This window comes from Saccopteryx bilineata, chromosome 4 (assembly GCF_036850765.1).
Source record: "Saccopteryx bilineata isolate mSacBil1 chromosome 4, mSacBil1_pri_phased_curated, whole genome shotgun sequence".
In the NCBI taxonomy this organism is placed as follows: domain Eukaryota; kingdom Metazoa; phylum Chordata; class Mammalia; order Chiroptera; family Emballonuridae; genus Saccopteryx; species Saccopteryx bilineata.
The window spans coordinates 158,881,275-158,899,584 of NC_089493.1; the positions used below are offsets into that span (position 1 = coordinate 158,881,275).

The 18,310-nt window shown below is 50.0% G+C and overlaps 1 protein-coding gene across 5 annotated transcripts in view; it reads left to right on the plus strand.

Moving 5' to 3' along the window:
• TBC1D9B (TBC1 domain family member 9B) overlaps nucleotides 1–18,310 on the plus strand; it is a 67,813-nt gene that overhangs the window by 42,473 nt on the left and 7,030 nt on the right. For 3 of the 5 annotated variants that reach the window (XM_066272462.1, XM_066272464.1, XM_066272466.1), the window contains 10 exons: nucleotides 7,535–7,696; nucleotides 8,005–8,152; nucleotides 8,612–8,826; nucleotides 11,608–11,725; nucleotides 13,144–13,429; nucleotides 14,939–15,068; nucleotides 15,192–15,287; nucleotides 15,982–16,050; nucleotides 16,907–17,147; nucleotides 17,441–17,506. In XM_066272462.1, the coding sequence (XP_066128559.1) occupies nucleotides 7,535–7,696; nucleotides 8,005–8,152; nucleotides 8,612–8,826; nucleotides 11,608–11,725; nucleotides 13,144–13,429; nucleotides 14,939–15,068; nucleotides 15,192–15,287; nucleotides 15,982–16,050; nucleotides 16,907–17,147; nucleotides 17,441–17,506 (1,531 nt within the window). The remainder of the gene's footprint in view (nucleotides 1–7,534; nucleotides 7,697–8,004; nucleotides 8,153–8,611; nucleotides 8,827–11,607; nucleotides 11,726–13,143; nucleotides 13,430–14,938; nucleotides 15,069–15,191; nucleotides 15,288–15,981; nucleotides 16,051–16,906; nucleotides 17,148–17,440; nucleotides 17,507–18,310) is intronic. The other 2 variants (XM_066272465.1, XM_066272463.1) reach the window with 2 other exon arrangements.

Consider the following 18,310-nt stretch of genomic DNA (forward strand, 5'->3'; position numbering starts at 1 on the left):
GCGAGCTTCACATCTAATTTCCTGCAGTCATTCAAAGCACGCTTTGGAGAATTTGTGAGCGCACTCATCTTTTTAAGTTCATCATCCACACGAGTGTGCAGTGGACAGCGCCGACCTAAGTTACATCCCTGGTGTCTCTGTCAGAGATTATGGTCCACAAGCTGATGACCTGAAATATGGGTGAATAAGTTCAAGTCACTAAATGAAGATTTGGAAAGACTTCCACGACAGCAAGCAGAGTTGGCGAGCAAACACAAGTGGGGAGAAATGAAAAAACTTCAACCCGCAGACCAGCTGATTGTCAAAACTTGGAACGCGCTTCCTGTCACATACCACACACTGCAGCGTGTGAGTATTGCTGTACTGACAATGTTTGGCTCTATGTATGCATATGAGCAGTCTTTCTCACATCTAAAGAATGTTAAGACCGACCTACGATCACGTTTAATAGATGGAAGTCTCAACGCCAGCATGAAGCTTAACCTCACCACGTATCAACCCGACTACAAAGCCATCAGCAAAACCATGCAGCACCAGAAGTCGCATTAATGGTAAGAAGTACTTTATTCATCATTGGTTAGCAACAGCATAACAATGTTATTAAAAATAATTCAGAGACTTATTGTACTTTAAAAGTGTTGGTCTTACATAAAATGCACACATTTACTTGTATTTAGTAGTGTTAAACATATATTATGGCTCTCACGGAATTACACAAAAAGATTCCCAACCCCTGATATAGCACAATTTTTATCCATTTTTTTTGTGTGTGTTTTTCTGAAGTTGGAAACAGGAGGCAGTCAGACAGACTCCCGCATGTGCCCGACCGGGATCCACCCGGTATGCCCACCAGGGTGCGATGCTTTGCCCATCTGGGGCGTCCCTCTGTTGCAACCAGAGCCATTCTAGTGCCTGAGGCAGAGGCCATACAGCCATCCTCAGCACCCGGGCCAACTTTGCTCCAATGGAGCCTTGGCTGCAGGAGGTGAAGAGAGAGACAGCGAGGAAGGAGAGGGGGAGGGGTGGAGAAGCAGATGGGCGCTTCTCCTGTGTGCCCTGGCCGGGAATTGAACCCGGGACTCCTGCACACCAGGCTGATGCTCTACCACTGAGCCAGCTGGCTAGGGCTATCCATTTATTTTTTAAAGTTTTTCTTTTCAATTACAATTGACATTCAGTATTATTTTATATTAGTTTCAGGTATACAGCATAGTGGTTAGACATTTATATAATTTACAAAGTCTGGTACTACTGGCGCCATACAGTTACTATAATATTATTGACTATATTCCCTGTGCATCCCCATGACTGTTTTATAACTTATCAATTTTTACTTCTTAATCCCTTCACCTTTCTTTAAAATTGATTTGAGAGAGAGAGAAAGGATGACAGAGAGAAAATTAATTTGTTATACTTATTTGTGCTTTCATGTATGTGCCCCAACCACGAATTGAACCCACAACCCCAGCAGATCAGACGGTGCTCTAACCAACTGACCTCCCAGCAAGGGCCTTCTCACCTTTTTTATCCAGCCCCCTAACTCCACTTCCACCTGGCAACCCATCACTTTGCTCTCTCTAGCTATGAGTTTGTTCCTGTTTTGTTTGTTCATTTATTTTATATTTTATTTTTATTTTTTTTATTTATTCATTTTAGAGAGAGAGAGAGAGACAGATAGACAGACAGAAAGGAGGAGCAGGAAGCATCAACTCCCATATGTGCCTTGACCAGGCAAGCCCAGGGTTTCGAACTGGCAACCTCAGTGTTTCCAGGTCGACACTTTATCCACTGCACGCACCACCACAGTCAGGCCATTTATTTTATATTTTAGATTCCACATATAAGTGAAATTGCAGGGTATCACTAATCATGAGAGAAATGCAAATTCAAGCCACAATGAGATATCATCTCACACCTGTCAGAATGGCTATCAATCAATCAACAAACAAAGAGTGCTAGAGAGGGTGTGGAGAAAAGGGAACCCTCGTGCACTGTTGATGAGAATGAAGATTGGTGCAGCCACTATGGAACACAATGTGGAGATTCCTCAAAAATTAAAAATAGAACTACCATATGATCGAGCAGTCACACTTATCTAAAGAAATCCAAAACTTAATTCCAAAAGATATGTATCCATTCATCTTTTGATGGACACTTGGGTTTCTTCCACCTTTGGCTGTTACGAATGATGCTGTTGTGAACATGGGTGTAAACATTTCTCTTCATTAAAACAATATTGAAAAAATAATAATATTGACTGTAAACTGTAATTGAAAAAAAACTTTTTTAATTAAAAAAAATCCTCTTCAAGATCTTACTTTTAGTTTTTTTAGGAAAGAAATGCCCAGAAGTGGAATTGCTGGGTCAAATAGTAATTCAGTATTTAATGTTTTGATTAATTACCGTAGTCTTCCACATTAGTTGCACCACTGTACATTTTCATCAGCAATGCAAAGTGTTCAATTTCTCTTGATCCATGCCAACACTTGTTATTTTCTGTTTCTTTGTTGTTGTTTTTTTTACAGTAACCATTCTAACGATATGATAGCTCATTGGTTTTGATTTGCATTTCCCAGTGATTAGTGAAGTTGAGCATCTCTTCATTTCTTACTTTTTTATATGTTTATTTTATTCATTTTTTAGAGAGAGAGGAAGGGAGAGAGCGATGGAAACAGGAACATTTATCTGTTCCTGTCTGTGCCCTGACCAGGGATTGAACCAGCAACCTCTGTACTTTGGAATGATGCTCCAACTAACCAAACTATCCAGCCAGGGAAGCATCTCAATTGGGTTGTGTGATTTTGTTGTTGAGTTTTAGAAGTTTTTTCTGTATTGCAGGTATTAACCATTTATCAGATATATACTTTTCAAATATTTTCTCCCATTTTGTGGATTGCCTTCTCATTCTGATGATTGTGTCCTTTGATGTACATAACTTTTTAATTTTTATATAGTTTAGTTTTTCTATTTTTATTTTATTACTTATGGTTTTGATATCACATTTAAGAAATAATTGCCAGTACAGTGTCACAAAGCTTTTCCTCTATGTTTTGTTCAAAGATTTTTTTAATTTTAGCTCTTACATTTAGGTATTTGCTGCATGTTAATCTTTGTGTAGATGTAAGGTAAGGGTTCAACCTCATCATTTTATGTGTGGATATCCAGGTTTCCCAGCACCGTTTGTTGTAAAAACTACTCCTTCCACATTGAATGGTCTTGACACTCTTGTTGAAAATCATTTGACCGTATATGCCAGGGTTCATTTCTGGGCCCTCAATCTTATTCCATTGGTCTATATCAGGGGTAGTCAGCCTTTTTATACCTACCACCCACTTTTTTATCTCTGTTAGTAGTAAAATTTTCTAACCGCCCACCGGTTCCACAGTAATGGTGATTTATAAAGTAGGGAAGTAACTTTATAAAATTTATAAAGCAGAGTTATAGCAAGTTAAAGCATATAATAATAATTACTTACCAAGTACTTTATGTTGGATTTTCACTAAGTTTGGCAGAATAAATCTTTATAAAACAACTTACTATAGTTAAATCTATATTTTTATTTATACTTTGGTTGCTCCAATACCGCCCACCATGAAAGCTGAAACGCCCACTAGTGGACGGTAGGGACCAGGTTGACTACCACTATATGTTTGTCTTTTAACTCACTTTATAGTTAACTTTTTGTAACTGAGAGAGAAACAGGAAGGGAGAGAGGATGAGAACCATCAATTCATACTTGCTTTCACTCTAGTTGTGCATTGATTGTTTCTGAGAGGGAGAAGAGAGTGAGAACAATCATCTTGTAGTTGCTTTCACTTTAGTTGTGCATTGATTGCTTCTCCTCAGTGCCTTGACCAGAGCCATGCCAGCGTCCCCTTGCTCAAGTCAGCAGCCTAGGACTTTTCACACCAGTGACCTTTGGGCTCAAGCTGGCGAGCTTTAAGCTTGTTTGGATGATACCCTGCTCAAGCCAGCAACCCTGTGCTGACAAGTTCGCACTTAGAGCCAGTGACCCTAGCATTCTGGGTCAACACCTTATCTACTGTGCCACCACTAGTCAGGCTATAGTAAATTTTTAAATTGGGAAGTCTGAGACCTCCAACTTTATTCTTTTTCTAAGTTTTTTTGGCTATTTGGGGTCCCTTGAGATTCCATATGAATTTTAGAAAAGACTTTTCTGTTTCTGTAAAAAAAGTCATTGGGACTTTTATAGAAATTGCACTGAATCTGTAGATCACTTTGGGTAGTACTGATGTCTTAACAATCTTAAGCCTTCTAGTCCACAAACATGGTATGTCTTTCCATTTATTGTGTTTTCCTTAGTTTTTTTTATTTATTGATTTTAGAAAAAGTAGGGAAGGGAGAGAAAGATCAGTTTGTTGTTCTACTTGTTTATGCATTTATTGGTTGATTCTTATATGTGCCTTGATAGAGGATCAAACCTACAACCTTGGCATATTGGTATGACACTCCAACCAACTGAGCTATCCAGCCAGGGCATGTCTTTAATTTTTCACCAGTGTTTTTTAACTTTTCAGTGTATGCCTTTTACCTACATGGTTTATTCCTAAGTATTTTATGCTTTTTGGTGCTATTATATAGAAATTATTTTCTTAATTTCCTTTCTGGATTGTTAGGTGTTAGTGTCTAGCAGGACATGTTTTGAGGACAGATCTGAGAACTGATGGAGTAGACATACGTGGGTTATAAGTGAAAGAAAGGGGTCAGAGAGACCCCTGTGGCTTTGGCCTGAACAGATTACAGAACAGAACCACCACGTAATGACATGGGGAAGATGCCATTCAGTTTTGAATATGTGACGTTTAAGGCCAGGGTAAGGGGAACTAAGAATTGACCACTGGAGATGGCAAAGAGAGGTCATAATGGTCTAGACAAGAGTTGTTCAGTGTAAGGACAGGGAGAAAAGCCTAACTAAGTGGCCTTCACCTGGGACAAGTCATTGAGATTTTTAAGGTGTGGTTGCTGGGTATATTTTAAAATCTTACCAAATTTCCTCATAAAAATGCACAGAGCAACTTTAAGAGTAAAAGTTAAAGCCTATAGACAACACCTTCAACAAAGGAGAAAGAGTATTTCCACACTCTGCAGGCCACAGCAAGTGAGTCATACCACCAAGCAGCATTCTTCTATATAGACACAGAATCAGCAGCTGCTGAAGTCATGGATGGAAAAGAAAAAAAGATTCTGTTCTGACTTTCCTGAGAGCCAAGGAGTCCAGAAATCACCAAAAAATAGCTTCCTGCCCCCAAAAGCAACAACTCACTGAACAGAAACCTCAGCAAGGAAGTGACTGAAAAACAGCCAGTGAAACTGGGAGCCATTTCTGAGGCTCCAGTTTACAGCTAAGTAAACAGAACAGCACATGGAAGCCATTCAGGAGCTGAGGGCAGACGGAGACACCAGGGTGGCGCCAACCCTGAGGATTTCAGAAATATCCCACAAAGCTCTCTGCATCAGGGCACTCTCGATTTGGACTGGGGTCCTGCCCCCTGGATTCTAGCAGTTTGTCATGAAAAAGTATTTTAGTGGGCCCAGATCCATTTCAAAACACCAGCCAAGGCAGAGGGGTGGACTGTGGATGTGAACCTAGCAGAGTTCTCTTCTTTCTCCCCTTTTTAGTGTTTTTATTAAAAACTGCTCTACTGCAGTTCAGTGGACAAACAGTATGCTGTACATATTGAGAGAGTAGAGTTTGATGTGTTTAACACATTCCTGTGAAACCTTCACAGTGGTGGAGGGTTCTGAGAAGACACGAGAGCAGAGGGTGCTTACTGGCCCATGAGGCCTAGAAGTCCATGCAGTGGCCACCTGTCGTCAGAGCTGGCCTCTGCCCACGGGATGTGGCTTCCTTGCAGCAGAGTCATCCCCAGACCGGATGTGGTACCAGGATGGCAGAAGCCCTGCATCCTCCTGGCTCATCCTGATGTTCTCTGTAGAGTTACCCTGCATTTCCTTGGTGGCCCCTGGGTGACAGTACCTCAAAGCCCCTGAGGCTCTCAGTGGGAAATGCTAATTAATTAGCTTGGGGCCATCACCCCAGGCCTCAGCAGAACCCACAGTGCCTGGGGCCAAGAGTGGAGAGAGATGTGCCCCCACATGAAAACAGGGAGCTGCTGCCTGCAGAAAGGGAAGTGAATTACAAGGAGCCAGTGACCATTGCCCACCCAGAGCAGTATTGTTTTCTGTTGAGGGTGCTCAGGGAAGGAGCTGAGGGGAGAACCAGAGTGGGCACTAGCTCTAGACCACCTGACCCCCAGGCCAGGAGACAAACTCACTGCACAGGTCATTGCCCACAGTGGTAAACTCACCTGGGAATCAGGTGCCTGCAGATAGAATACAGTCTGGAGAGCAGGAGCCAGTGCTCCCCTGAAGAGATGGGTATGGATTCCAGCAGAAGACCTCCTTGGGGGTGGGGATGGGGGAAGGGGTCAGCCTAGGAACCAAACCTGCTTGCCTTGTTGGCAATGTGAGGGCCAGAGGCAGGGGTTCCAGAAAGCCAGGGGAGAACCCTGGAGGTCAGGCTTCCTGGCAGACCTTTGTCCCTGGTGCCCCCCTTTCCTTCTGCCAGCCCCATATTGTTTTTTCCTCCCCCTCCCCGTGTGTTCGCAAAACCCACAGGGTTAGTTTCTCTTGCCCTTGGCCATTTTTGCAATGGGAAAGCAGATTCCTGGGCTCCTGCACTGGGGAGGCCCCCCCCCAATGCACGTTAAAACTTATGGGGAGGTAGTCCGCAACAGAGACGGCCCACAGATGGGGACCCCTCCTCACATCCAGTTCTAGGTCTTCATCCTCATCTTTGCCCCCAGAGCCCTGCAGCCTTGCTGGAAGCTGCAGCAGGGCCTCTGAGAAGAACCCAGTCCAAAGCTGGAACAAGTGTCCAAAGCAGAGAGGCATGCGGGCCAGCGAGCCCTGGGGGCATAGTGGACAGGCAGCCTGAGGGAGAGAGGACACCTTCCCTGGCTGGTAGAAGTCATGGAAGGCACCCACAGGAGGGACTCCCTCAGTTGGAACCCTGTCGCTCTGAAAAGGGCAGAGCAGGTTGTCAGACTTGGGCTTATGCTCCTCTTTCCCTTCCTGGCTCAGTGCTCATGCTCCATAGGGTCCCAGCCCAAGCCAATCACTGTGACCAGGGGCCCGGGAACAATCAGGGCAGACATCACCAACAGCCATTCCTCCAGGGTCATCTGGGTCTGCACCCAGAGGCTAGAACAGTGTCCCCGGGATCTCAGTGCTGCTGCCAGGCCCTGTGGGGGACGCATAAGCTGTCTTCTTGGGGTTTCTTCTCTGCTGGCCCTGACCTTACTGAGAGGGCCTCACAGGATGGACCGAGAACCGCCCCAGAGGGGACGGCCAGCGTTACTGGGCTTGGTGAAGGAGACAGTGTAGGTGTTGGCTAGCCAGGAGGCGGTGGGAGCTCCTGCTTGTGCAGGCTGCGTGCTGCCCTCCGTGCCTCCTGCCTCGGGGCACAGAGGCTGGTAGGCTCAGTGTTGTCCCTCTGTGTTGTACTTTTCAGTCCTTGCCCTCTCTTCAGGAGGCCTCAGAGCAGCCTGTCAGCCCCACCACACCTTGGGGTGGTCGCCAGAGCTCCCTTGCACAGGAGGCACCGACCGCTTCCCAGGGCCTGCTCAAACTCTTCCAGAGAAACGCACCAGTGGAGGACCTGGGAGCCAAGGGGGTAAGCCCAGGGTGCGGATTCCATCCCGTGCCAGGTCCAGGCCTGGGGGGACGGGGCAAACCTGCGGCTCTGTGCCCATCATGGGCAGTGCTGTCCCTTTGGGCCTCATGTCTACGTGGGAGGCCCATGTGCCTGCCACCTAAGGGTGGTGCTGTGCTCAGCCTTATCTGAGCTGGTGTCGTTTTTACTGTGAGCCCTTGGCAACCTGAGACGACCGATCACCGTGCTAGATGGAAGAGGAAAGCAGGAAGCCACCTGGGCCTCAGCTGCCCGGTCACAGCCATAGGCTCCCTGTTGCTCCCCTCTAGGCTGAGACAGAGAAGGAGAAGCAGTGGAACTCGCACTTCTGTGAGTACGGGCGCGGTATGTGCATGTACCGCACGGCCAAGATGCGGGAGCTGGTGCTGAAGGGCATCCCTGAGCGCCTCCGCGGGGAACTCTGGCTCCTCTTCTCCGGTGAGCTGCCCTGCTGACCCCCGCTGGCCTCCTGAGTTGGCCAGGCAGGAGCTGCCCGACCTTCGTGGGGTGGAAATGGGACTCTGCCATACGGGGTTTTGTTTGCACCCACACCAGGAGGGGTGTCCTGGGGGGCACACACTCTGGGGTACCACCTTGCCATATGCAGTGAGATGCCAGCAACCCCATAAGGCCTCCTTTCCTTGGAACAGACTCTGACAACATTGACACCCTTGACTACTTGAACAGTTTCAGGAGGAGGTGGTATTGGCCATTGGAACAGGGTTGGGGAGACCCCTCCAAGGATCAGTCATGGGGGAACCTTTGCCTCATACTGACTGACTTCAAAATCCCACTCCTCCTCTGTGGTACATTGACATCTCCAGCCTGCCCTGTTATTGCCCTCAAAGCCCCAGGAGGGGAGGAGGAGGGAGGCAGCTGCCAGCTGTGTCTCCACAGGGGCCTGGAATGAGATGGTGACTCACCCTGGCTACTACGCTGAATTGGTGGAGGAGTCCACAGGGAAATACACCCTGGCCACAGAGGAGATTGAGCGAGACCTGCACCGCTCCATGCCCGAGCACCCTGCCTTCCAGAACGAGCTGGGGATCGCTGCGCTTCGGCGGGTGCTGACTGCCTATGCTTTCCGAAACCCTACCATCGGCTACTGCCAGGTAAGGGCTGAGCGGGGCCCAAAGACAGCATCACCCACCAGAACTCAGGGGAACAGGTCTCCATGATCCTGGGCCTGAGTGATGACCTCACATACCTTCAACTGTGCCCTGCTCCCACAGGAAATGCCTGACCACAGAAAAAGGTATCATTAAAAATAATATTAACTGCTGACCTCATCCCCATGCTATATATTATAAGTTATCTTCTGTGTGCTTCTGGTATGGTTCCTGGAGTCATCTGATTGATTTGCATGTGTGATAAAATACACGTGACATAAACTGTACCATCTTCACTGTAGTTACATGCACAATTCTGTGACCTTAAGTATGTCCTTGTGCAGCCGTCGCCACCACCATCCATCTCCAGAATTTTCATCTTGTGAAACTGAAACTGTCCCCATTAAACAGCTCCCCCAGTTGCCCCTGGCAACTATCATTCTACTTTTTGTCTCTATGAACTCTAGGTTCCTCATGTAAGTGGAATCATACAGTATCTGTGTCCTTTTGTAACTGGCTTATTTCTTTTTTTTTTTAATATCTTTTTTTTTTAAGATTTTATTTATTCATTATAGAGAGGGGAGAGAGAGAGAGAGAGAGAGAGAGAGAGAGAGGAGGAGGAGAAAGCATCAACTCCCATATGTGCCTTGACCAGGCAAGCCCAGGGTTTTGAACCGGCAACCTCAGCATTTCCAGGTTGACACTTTATCCACTGCGCCACCACAGGTCAGGCTGTGACTGGCTTATTTCATTAGCATAATGTCCCCAAGGTTCATCCACACTGTAGCATGTGTCAGAATCTCCTTGCCTTTGTAAGGCTGAAGAATACTTCATTGTGTGTACAGATACATTTGATGTAGCCGTCCATCTTCTGACAGACTCAGGTTCCTTTTACCTTTTGCTGTTGTGACTGTGCAGCCAGGAGCCTGGGTGCAGTCTGTTCCAGCCCCTATTGTGACTGTGCAGCCGGGAGCCTGGGTGCAGTCTGTTCCAGCCCCTATTGTGACTGTGCAGCCGGGAGCCTGCGTGCAGTCTGTTCCAGCCCCTATTGTGACTGTGCAGCCGGGAGCCTGCGTGCAGTCTGTTCCAGCCCCTATTGTGACTGTGCGGCTGGGAGCCTGCGTGCAGTCTGTTCCAGCCCCTATTGTGACTGTGCGGCCGGGAGCCTGCGTGCAGTCTGTTCCAGCCCCTATTGTGACTGTGCGGCCGGGAGCCTGCGTGCAGTCTGTTCCAGCCCCTATTGTGACTGTGCGGCCGGGAGCCTGCGTGCAGTCTGTTCCAGCCCCTATTGTGACTGTGCGGCCGGGAGCCTGGGTGCAGTCTGTTCCAGCCCCTATTGTGACTGTGCGGCCGGGAGCCTGCGTGCAGTCTGTTCCAGCCCCTATTGTGACTGTGCGGCCGGGAGCCTGGGTGCAGTCTGTTCCAGCCCCTATTGTGACTGTGCAGCCGGGAGCCTGCGTGCAGTCTGTTCCAGCCCCTATTGTGACTGTGCAGCCGGGAGCCTGCGTGCAGTCTGTTCCAGCCCCTATTGTGACTGTGCGGCCGGGAGCCTGCGTGCAGTCTGTTCCAGCCCCTATTGTGACTGTGCAGCCGGGAGCCTGCGTGCAGTCTGTTCCAGCCCCTATTGTGACTGTGCAGCCGGGAGCCTGCGTGCAGTCTGTTCCAGCCCCTATTGTGACTGTGCAGCCGGGAGCCTGCGTGCAGTCTGTTCCAGCCCCTATTGTGACTGTGCGGCTGGGAGCCTGGGTGCAGTCTGTTCAAGCCCCTATTGTGACTGTGTGGCTGGGAGCCTGGGTGCAGTCTGTTCAAGCCTGCTTTCAGTTATTTTATGTAGGTTTCCAGAACTGCAAGTATTGGCCATACAGTAATTCTGTATTTATTTTTTTGAGAAATTGCTGTAGCATTTTCCACAAAAACTGCATCATTTTCCCACCAGCAATGCACACGACTTCCAGTTTCTCCTTGTCCTCACCACCACTTGTTATTATACTTTCTGTGTTTTTCAGTATAGCCATCCTAATAGTATGAGGTGTCATCGAATTGTGGTTTTGATTTGCACTTCTGGCAGCATTTTGTTGTAAATCGGTGGGCATTTTCCTGGCAGGCCAGGTGGCTTGTTTCCAGTAGACTGCTCCAGGATTTCAGAAAGGCAGGCCAGCTCCCCAGAGTTCACTTTTTGTAGGGTCAGTGTTCTGTATGACATCTTACCAGTGCATTGGAAGCCAGTATGCTAGCTTTATTTTATTTTTAAAAACAATCTAATATTTTTAACCCTGTTTTTATTTTTTTTTAATGTTTATTTTATTGATTTGAGAGAGGAGAGACAGGAACATTGATCTGTTCCTGTATGTGCCCTGACCAGGGATCTAACTGGCCACCTCTGTCTGCACTTTGGGATGCTGCTCTAACCAACCAAGCTATCTGGCCAGGGCGAGTGTGCTAGCTTTAAATAATTTTTAAGCTAATTTGTCACCAGCCTCAGTAGCTTCTGACACAGCTCACTTACACATCCACTGGTCCCCGCGTCATACCTCCCACACTGAGCACCACTCACGTTTGCCTTCCTGGTGTTCCGAGTACCCACTGGCCCAGCTGGAAGGATTTGGCTGATTGTTTCTATCACATTGACTTCCTACAAATCGCTTTTTGACAAATTGCACGGAGCCTGATGGGTTTATTGTTGCCAGACTTGCCTGTAGAGTGAAGGGAACCCCTTTGGAGGAGGGAACAGTTTTCCTTGTTGTCCAGCTCCAGACCCTCCCCTCACCATCTCTGTACCCATAGGCCATGAATATCGTCACCTCGGTGCTCCTGCTCTATGGCAGCGAGGAGGAGGCCTTCTGGCTGCTGGTGGCCCTCTGTGAGCGAATGCTGCCTGACTACTACAACACCAGGGTGGTGGGTGAGTGCTGCTGCCTTGTGGCTCCCCAGGGCAGGAGGGGGCCTCCTGGGGTCTGGCTTCCTACCCAGCATGACCTTCATGGGGACCCTCGGAGGCCTTGCAGCCATGCTGCGGGCAGGCGGCTGCACAGCAGAGTGGGGCAGGCCCTGCTGTCTTCAGGCTCCCTGACTCCCAGAGGATGGCTGCCAGAAGAGAACATGGTGCACATTTGGGGGTTTAAAGTCAACTTGATGCTCAAATCCATATCTATCTAACTCTTCTTATTTTTATTTTTTTGTACACGGTCAGACAGAGGGACAGACAGGAAGGGAGAGAGATGAGAATCATCAATTTTTATATTATTTTTTTTTACAGAGACAGAGAGAGGGATAGACAGGACAGACAGACAGGAACGGAGAGATGAGAAGCATCAATCATTAGTTTTTCATTGCGTGTTCCAACACCTTAATTGTTCATTGATTGTTCTCCCACACACGCCTTGACCACAGGCCTTCAGCAGACTGAGCAACCCCTTGCTTGAGCCAGTGACCTTGGGTCCAAGCTGGTGAGCCTTGCTCAAACCAGATGAGCCCGTGCTCAAGCTGGCAACCCCGAGGTCTTGAACCCAGGTCCTCCACATCCCAGTCCGACACTCTATCCACTGCGCCACCGCCTGGTCAGGCGAGAAGCATCAAATTCTTTGTTGTGGCACCTTAGTTGTTCATTGATTGTTTTTTTTCATATGTGCCTTGACCCAGGGGGCTATAGCAGACCAAGTGACTCCTTACTTGAGCCAGCGACCTTGGGTCCAAGCTGGTGAGCCTTGCTCAAACCAGATGAGCCTGAGCTCAAGCTGGCGACCTTGGGGTCTCGAACCTGGATCTTCCGCGTCCCAGTCCAGTGCTCTATCCACTGTGCCACTGCCTGTTCAGGCTATCTAACTCTTCTTAACCTTTTTTATTATATCACAACTAGGGGTATAGCCGCCATGTGCCTTTACCCAGCCCCACCTCCCTGACTCAGTGGGAGCCTGTGTCAGCAGTGGAAGTGCCCTTACTAACAATTTATGACACCTATGTGTCTGTGCTTTCAAGGTGTCCTTCCTTACTGTTGGTTTTTTGGGTTCTCCACTCTGGGTGTTTTAGAATCGCATCTGTTCACCAATTCCAGGGCAGGCACACACAGAAGCCACTGAGACTACTGTTACTTAGGACACTTCTAGGGAGAAATTTGTGTTTCCCTAGAAAGAAATACAGTATAATGGAAAAATTGTTCTTTCTACACAATGGATTAGAAGGTGTAGAAAAAAAATGTAGAGGGTTCCTTCTTTCCTGTTTTTTCCACCTTCCCTGCCCCCTGCACCTCAGGCCCTGGGGCCCTCCACAGGGGACTGCCAGCCAGCCGGGGCAGGCTCACCATGCGCTTCATGCTCTCGCTAGGGGCCCTGGTGGACCAAAGCATCTTCGAAGAGCTCACCAGAGACTTCCTGCCCCAGCTCTCAGAAAAGATGCAGGACCTGGGGGTGATCGCTAGCATCTCGCTCTCCTGGTTCCTCACCATCTTCCTCAGCGTCATGCCCTTTGAGAGTGCTGTGGTCATTGTTGACTGCTTCTTCTACGAGGGCGTCAAGGTGGTCCTGCAGGTGGCCTTGGCCATACTGGATGCCAAGATGAAGCAGCTGCTGGACTGCAGTGATGAGGGCGAGGCCATGACCATCCTGGGCAGGTGACCAAGCGGCTTCCCTCCTCCTACCCAAGAGCCCAACCCCTCACCAGCCCTGGGTGCTCCTTGGTCAGCATTCAGTGACCATGTGACCATGCCCACTGAGTGCCTGGCCAAGGCTGGAGTTAGGAACACTCCAGGAGACAGGATGCTTCCTTTCTGATAGGAGACAAATGGCAGGGAGTGGGGAGGATTGTGGGGGGATGGGAACAGTTAGTATTTACCACTTGGAGAAGATAAAATAGGAGCTTGCCCACATGTGCTAGATGTGGGAGACCTGCTGGGCAGGAGGTCCCAGAAGGAGCAGGCCCTCCCACTCTGCTTTCCTGAGCCCAGCCACAGCACTGCCTCCTGTCACTCTGCTGTGACTGCTGAAAGGTGGACCTGGCATGCTGCTCCTCCCTGGTCCCCACATCTCCTGTAGACGTCCTGGGGGATCCAGCCCCTCCCCCCAGCCTACAGCCCTGCTGCCCTGGGCCCCGTGCCTGCTTCCTTAAGGTTTTCTCTGCTCCCTCCCACCAGCATCCCACAGGAGCTCTTTCTGATCAGAATCCAACCCTGTTTCTCCCCTGGGACATGGGGACTCCTTGTTATGCTGATGGTTCCCTATACAAAGGAGCTGAATCCCCTAGCCTAGCCTTCACACCCCTTATATCCAGGCTTCTCCTGGCCTCATTCTGACCTTGACCCTGAGTTTTGTACAGCCTGCTGTTCATATGCACATATTTGCAGGACAGCCCAGGACACTGCCACTTGCCTGCTGAGCCAACTCAGGTGCTATGGGAGCCTACAGGGGTCCTGTTCTGGCAGGGCTGTTGCCACCCTGCTCTAGACCATATGAGCTCTTTGTCCATAGTGATGTCAAGAGGCTCAGCCAGTGGCCAGAGTCTGAGGCTTATTCTCATGGCTGTTTCTCACACCAGAAACATTGGGCCCCTCCTCAGGGACAGGAACCGTGGGTGTAGGAAATCAGGCACCCACTCCTACCTGAGTGCCAGGCTGTAGGGAGAGCCTAGGACGGCATGACGTCCTGACAGCCAAAGTCAAGCCCTGTCTCAAGGCTGTGTTCCTGAGGAAGCAAGTCCCTGAAGACACCCCCACAGCTGGGCTCCTCTTGTGCCTTTGTCCTGGGACATTCCTTTGGTCCCTGATTCTTCCTGGCCAGGAAGTCCCCGTGTCCCTCAGGACTCAGCAGAGAGGGAACACATCCCACTAGTTGGGACAGAGCTTTCTTCTGGTATGGTACGATCTGGGCTTATACAGGGTCCTGCACGTGGGACCTTGGGACCTTCAGAGGACAGTCTGGCTTTCTCAGGTCTCATGGGGCGAGGTCCTCACTGGATGACTGATTGACTAGGGCTTGCCTCCCACTTGCTCCCTGAGGGGTGCCCAGCCATCTGCAGGCGCTCCCTTGTTAATTGGGAAGCTATGCAAATGAGGTCTCTCCACATTATTTAGCAATGGCTGAGATGCTCTGTCACCTGTTGGTCTAGACTTCTTTCATCTTTACAGATACCTGGACAATGTGGTTAATAAGCAGAGTGTTTCTCTTCCTATCCCACACCTCCATGCCCTGCTGACCAGTGGAGATGACCCTCCTGAAGAAGTGGACATCTTTGACCTCCTCAAAGTGTCCTATGAGGTCAGCACTCACTGGGGACGTTTGGTCAGGCCACTATATCTGTGTGGGTCAGGTGGCCTGAGCAGTGGTGTCCCTCTGCTTTACCTTACCTCACTGAATGACCTTTGGACCTTTGGCCCGTAGAAATTCAGCTTGAGGGCTGACGACATTGAACAAATGAGATTTAAACAGAGGCTGAAAGTCATCCAGTCCTTGGAGGATACAGCCAAGAGGAGTGTGGTACGATGGCCCCAGGTTGCTGGCGTGAACAAAGGTGGGGTGGTGACTCCGGTGGGCTGTTCCTGCTGTGCTGTCTTCAGACCCCTTTCAGGATGGGGCAAGTGCAGAGTCCCCTACTGCTGCCTCATGTGGGGCTGGTGTCCAGGGAGTAGGTGCCAGTCACTGTTTTCTGCTCATGTGTTGGTCACTGGGGAACTTATCTGACACCCCAGTGTCTATAGGCCGAGCATGATCTTGCTCTGTGCTGAGCCCTCTGGCCTGGCAGTGACCCTACCCCTGGCTAGTGACACGCAGCCAACTTTCATCCACCCATTCTACTGTCCCTCTGATCTCTGGATGGAGTATTTGCTGAGTTATAGAACACCTCCTAAAGAGCCGGTGCCAGGGTCTTCCCAGGGACCCAGACAGTGGCCACTAGATGCTCGCCCTGTGTCCCTGACCAGGTGTTCAGGACAGAAAGCACCCCCAGTACCCAACAGGAGGGAGCGTGAACTGAGTGGCAGATGGGTGTCAAGGGAAGTGAGTGGACCACACCCTCTTCCCTGAATGGACTGCCCTCCTCTGCTTGACCTGTGGGCATGACCAGGCGGGTAGCGTGTTTTCTTCCTTGTCTATATGGGGGCTCTGTCAGAGAGCATCCTGCTTTCACTGTGGCAGGATTGAGAACCCATCACTGTATTCATTTCTCTTCTAGGTCCGGGCTATACCTGGGGACATTGATTTCTCAGTTGAAGAGCTAGAGGACCTGTACGTGGTGTTTAAGGTGACAGCCAAGAGTGAGGGCAGCACCAGTACCCCATACTAGTTCCCCGAGTGCATCCTCAGTGCAGCAGCCTCCTGCCAGAAGAAAAGTAGATTTCAAAACACCCTCAGATGCAGTTACCGCAAACCTCATGTGGTAAATTTAATCCTTGGAATTTAGGCAGGACATTCTCGTGTCAGAAACTTCACTTCAGTCAGTTTACACAGAAGAGGGACTGCATTGGCTTGTGTGACCAAAGCATAGGAGGCATGGCTGGGTCCAGGTGCTCAAACATTTTGTCAGGCTGCTCCAGGCGTCCTGTCCTCACTGGTCCCAGTAGGAAGAGAATTTTTCTTTCCAAGTGCTTTTAGCTAAAAACCCAGGGTGTTGTAACTATAGGAGAGTGTTTGTTGCTGGGCCAAAATGGCCATATTCCTACCCCATTGCTTGAGGGTGGGACAGAAGGGATTTTCCAAGAAGACGTTAGGTGCAGTTAACAGCAGAGGAGATGGTGCTGAAGAGTGGAGTGGGCACAAACAGCAAAGGCCACATTGGCCAGGTCTGGTCATTTCCCGTCTGCCACCCGAGCTACCCTGATCCAGCCCGGGATGGCCGCTGTCCTCTGGCCTTAAGGTCTGAACAGTTGACCCAGCACTGCCCCTTGCCTGCTGTGGCCCATTGTGACCTGTCGCAGCTCTGTCCAAGTTCCCAGACCTGTGAACAAGGGCTGGTGGTTCCAGCTGGAGGTCCTGCGAGGCTGTGTCTGGCTCAGCGCTCACCGCTCAGGCCTCTGCAGCCCTGGATGGGGGAGGAGGGTGGGCACGTGGACCAGCCTGGGGGTCCTAGCCAACATCTCACCTGGCTCTGCCCCCTGCAGGCCAAGCACCTGACGAGTCAGTACTGGGGGAATGGCCAGCCCGCTGCTGTGCGGCGGGACCCCAGCCTGCCCTACCTGGAGCAGTACCGCATTGACGCCAGCCAGTTCCAGGAACTTTTCACCAGCCTGACACCATGGGCCTGCGGTGCCCACACGCCTGTGCTGGCAGGGCGCATGTTCCGGCTCCTGGACCAAAACAGGGACTCACTGATCAACTTCAAGGAATTCGTGACAGGGATAAGTGAGTGGCTCCAGGGCTGATGGGAGCCTAGGACCCTTTATAAAGGCAGGGCCATTTCTTACTGGAGACATGTGGGCCCAGTAGGGGTTCCCTTCCTCCATCAGCCTAGTGCTACCTATGGCTTGATCTGTGGGCCTCAGCAAAGAGCGAAGCTCAGGGGAGAGCTGGAGACCTGGAATCACTCCCAGGGCCCCTCCTAGAAGGAGAACCCACTAGAAGAGGTCTTCAAATGAGGGCTAGTGTGGGGCATGGAGCCCTCTGATCAGAGGGCCTCTTCTGGCCTTCCTCTGCAGGCAGGATGTACCATGGGGACCTGACAGACAAGCTGAAGGTGCTCTACAAGCTGCACCTGCCCCCAGGTAAGAGCCTCCCCTCCCACTCTCCAGTGAGTGGCACTCACCTGTCCCAAGCTGGCCCTGCAGTGTCTGAGGCACAGTACTCTGGATGGCCAAGCATAGTGGGGGCTCCCCCTTCCCACGAGCTAGTATGTGTGTGGGAGTGTCTCAGGGGAGACTATCCAAGGGCTCGGGCTCTGGGAGCACGTGCAGCTTGACTGAAACACCGTGCCAGGGCAGAGTGGAGACTCAAGTTTGAAATGGAGACATCTTCCATTCATTAGCTTGCCCTTAAGTTTCTCAAGGGTTCCAATTTATCCCTGGAGGGTCTGCCCAGGTTACTGCCAAAGCCTTTGGGGTGACCTGCAGTCTTGTATTGTGGCCTACGAGCAGCCAGTGATCAGCCCCCTCCTGAGGGTGCCGACAGATGGTGTGTGGGAGAGCTGGTTTTTGAAGGCAGGTGGGACTTGAGGTTGCTGGATTCCCACTGTGCTGGCCAAGCTCACCTAATTCAGCGAGGGTGGCTGTAGGAATCTTCTCCAAGGCAGGGTCCCTGAGGGAACTGTAACTGAGCAAGTGACAATTCTGACCCCAGGCATTCTGCTGTTGGGTGGAGCTGCCCTCTGTCCCTGCTGTGGGCCACACCAGTATCCGCAACTGCATAGGAGTGATCTTTGAAATCCTGGGCCGCACTCCTCCCCAGGGCTCTCACTTCATTGGCCTGGGGCTCAGCCAAGACGGTGGTTTTAAAGATTGCTCAGTTTCTGCTTGACCAAAGTCTTCATAAAAAAGTGAAAAGACAAGCCCAAACAGGAAGATGATATTTAA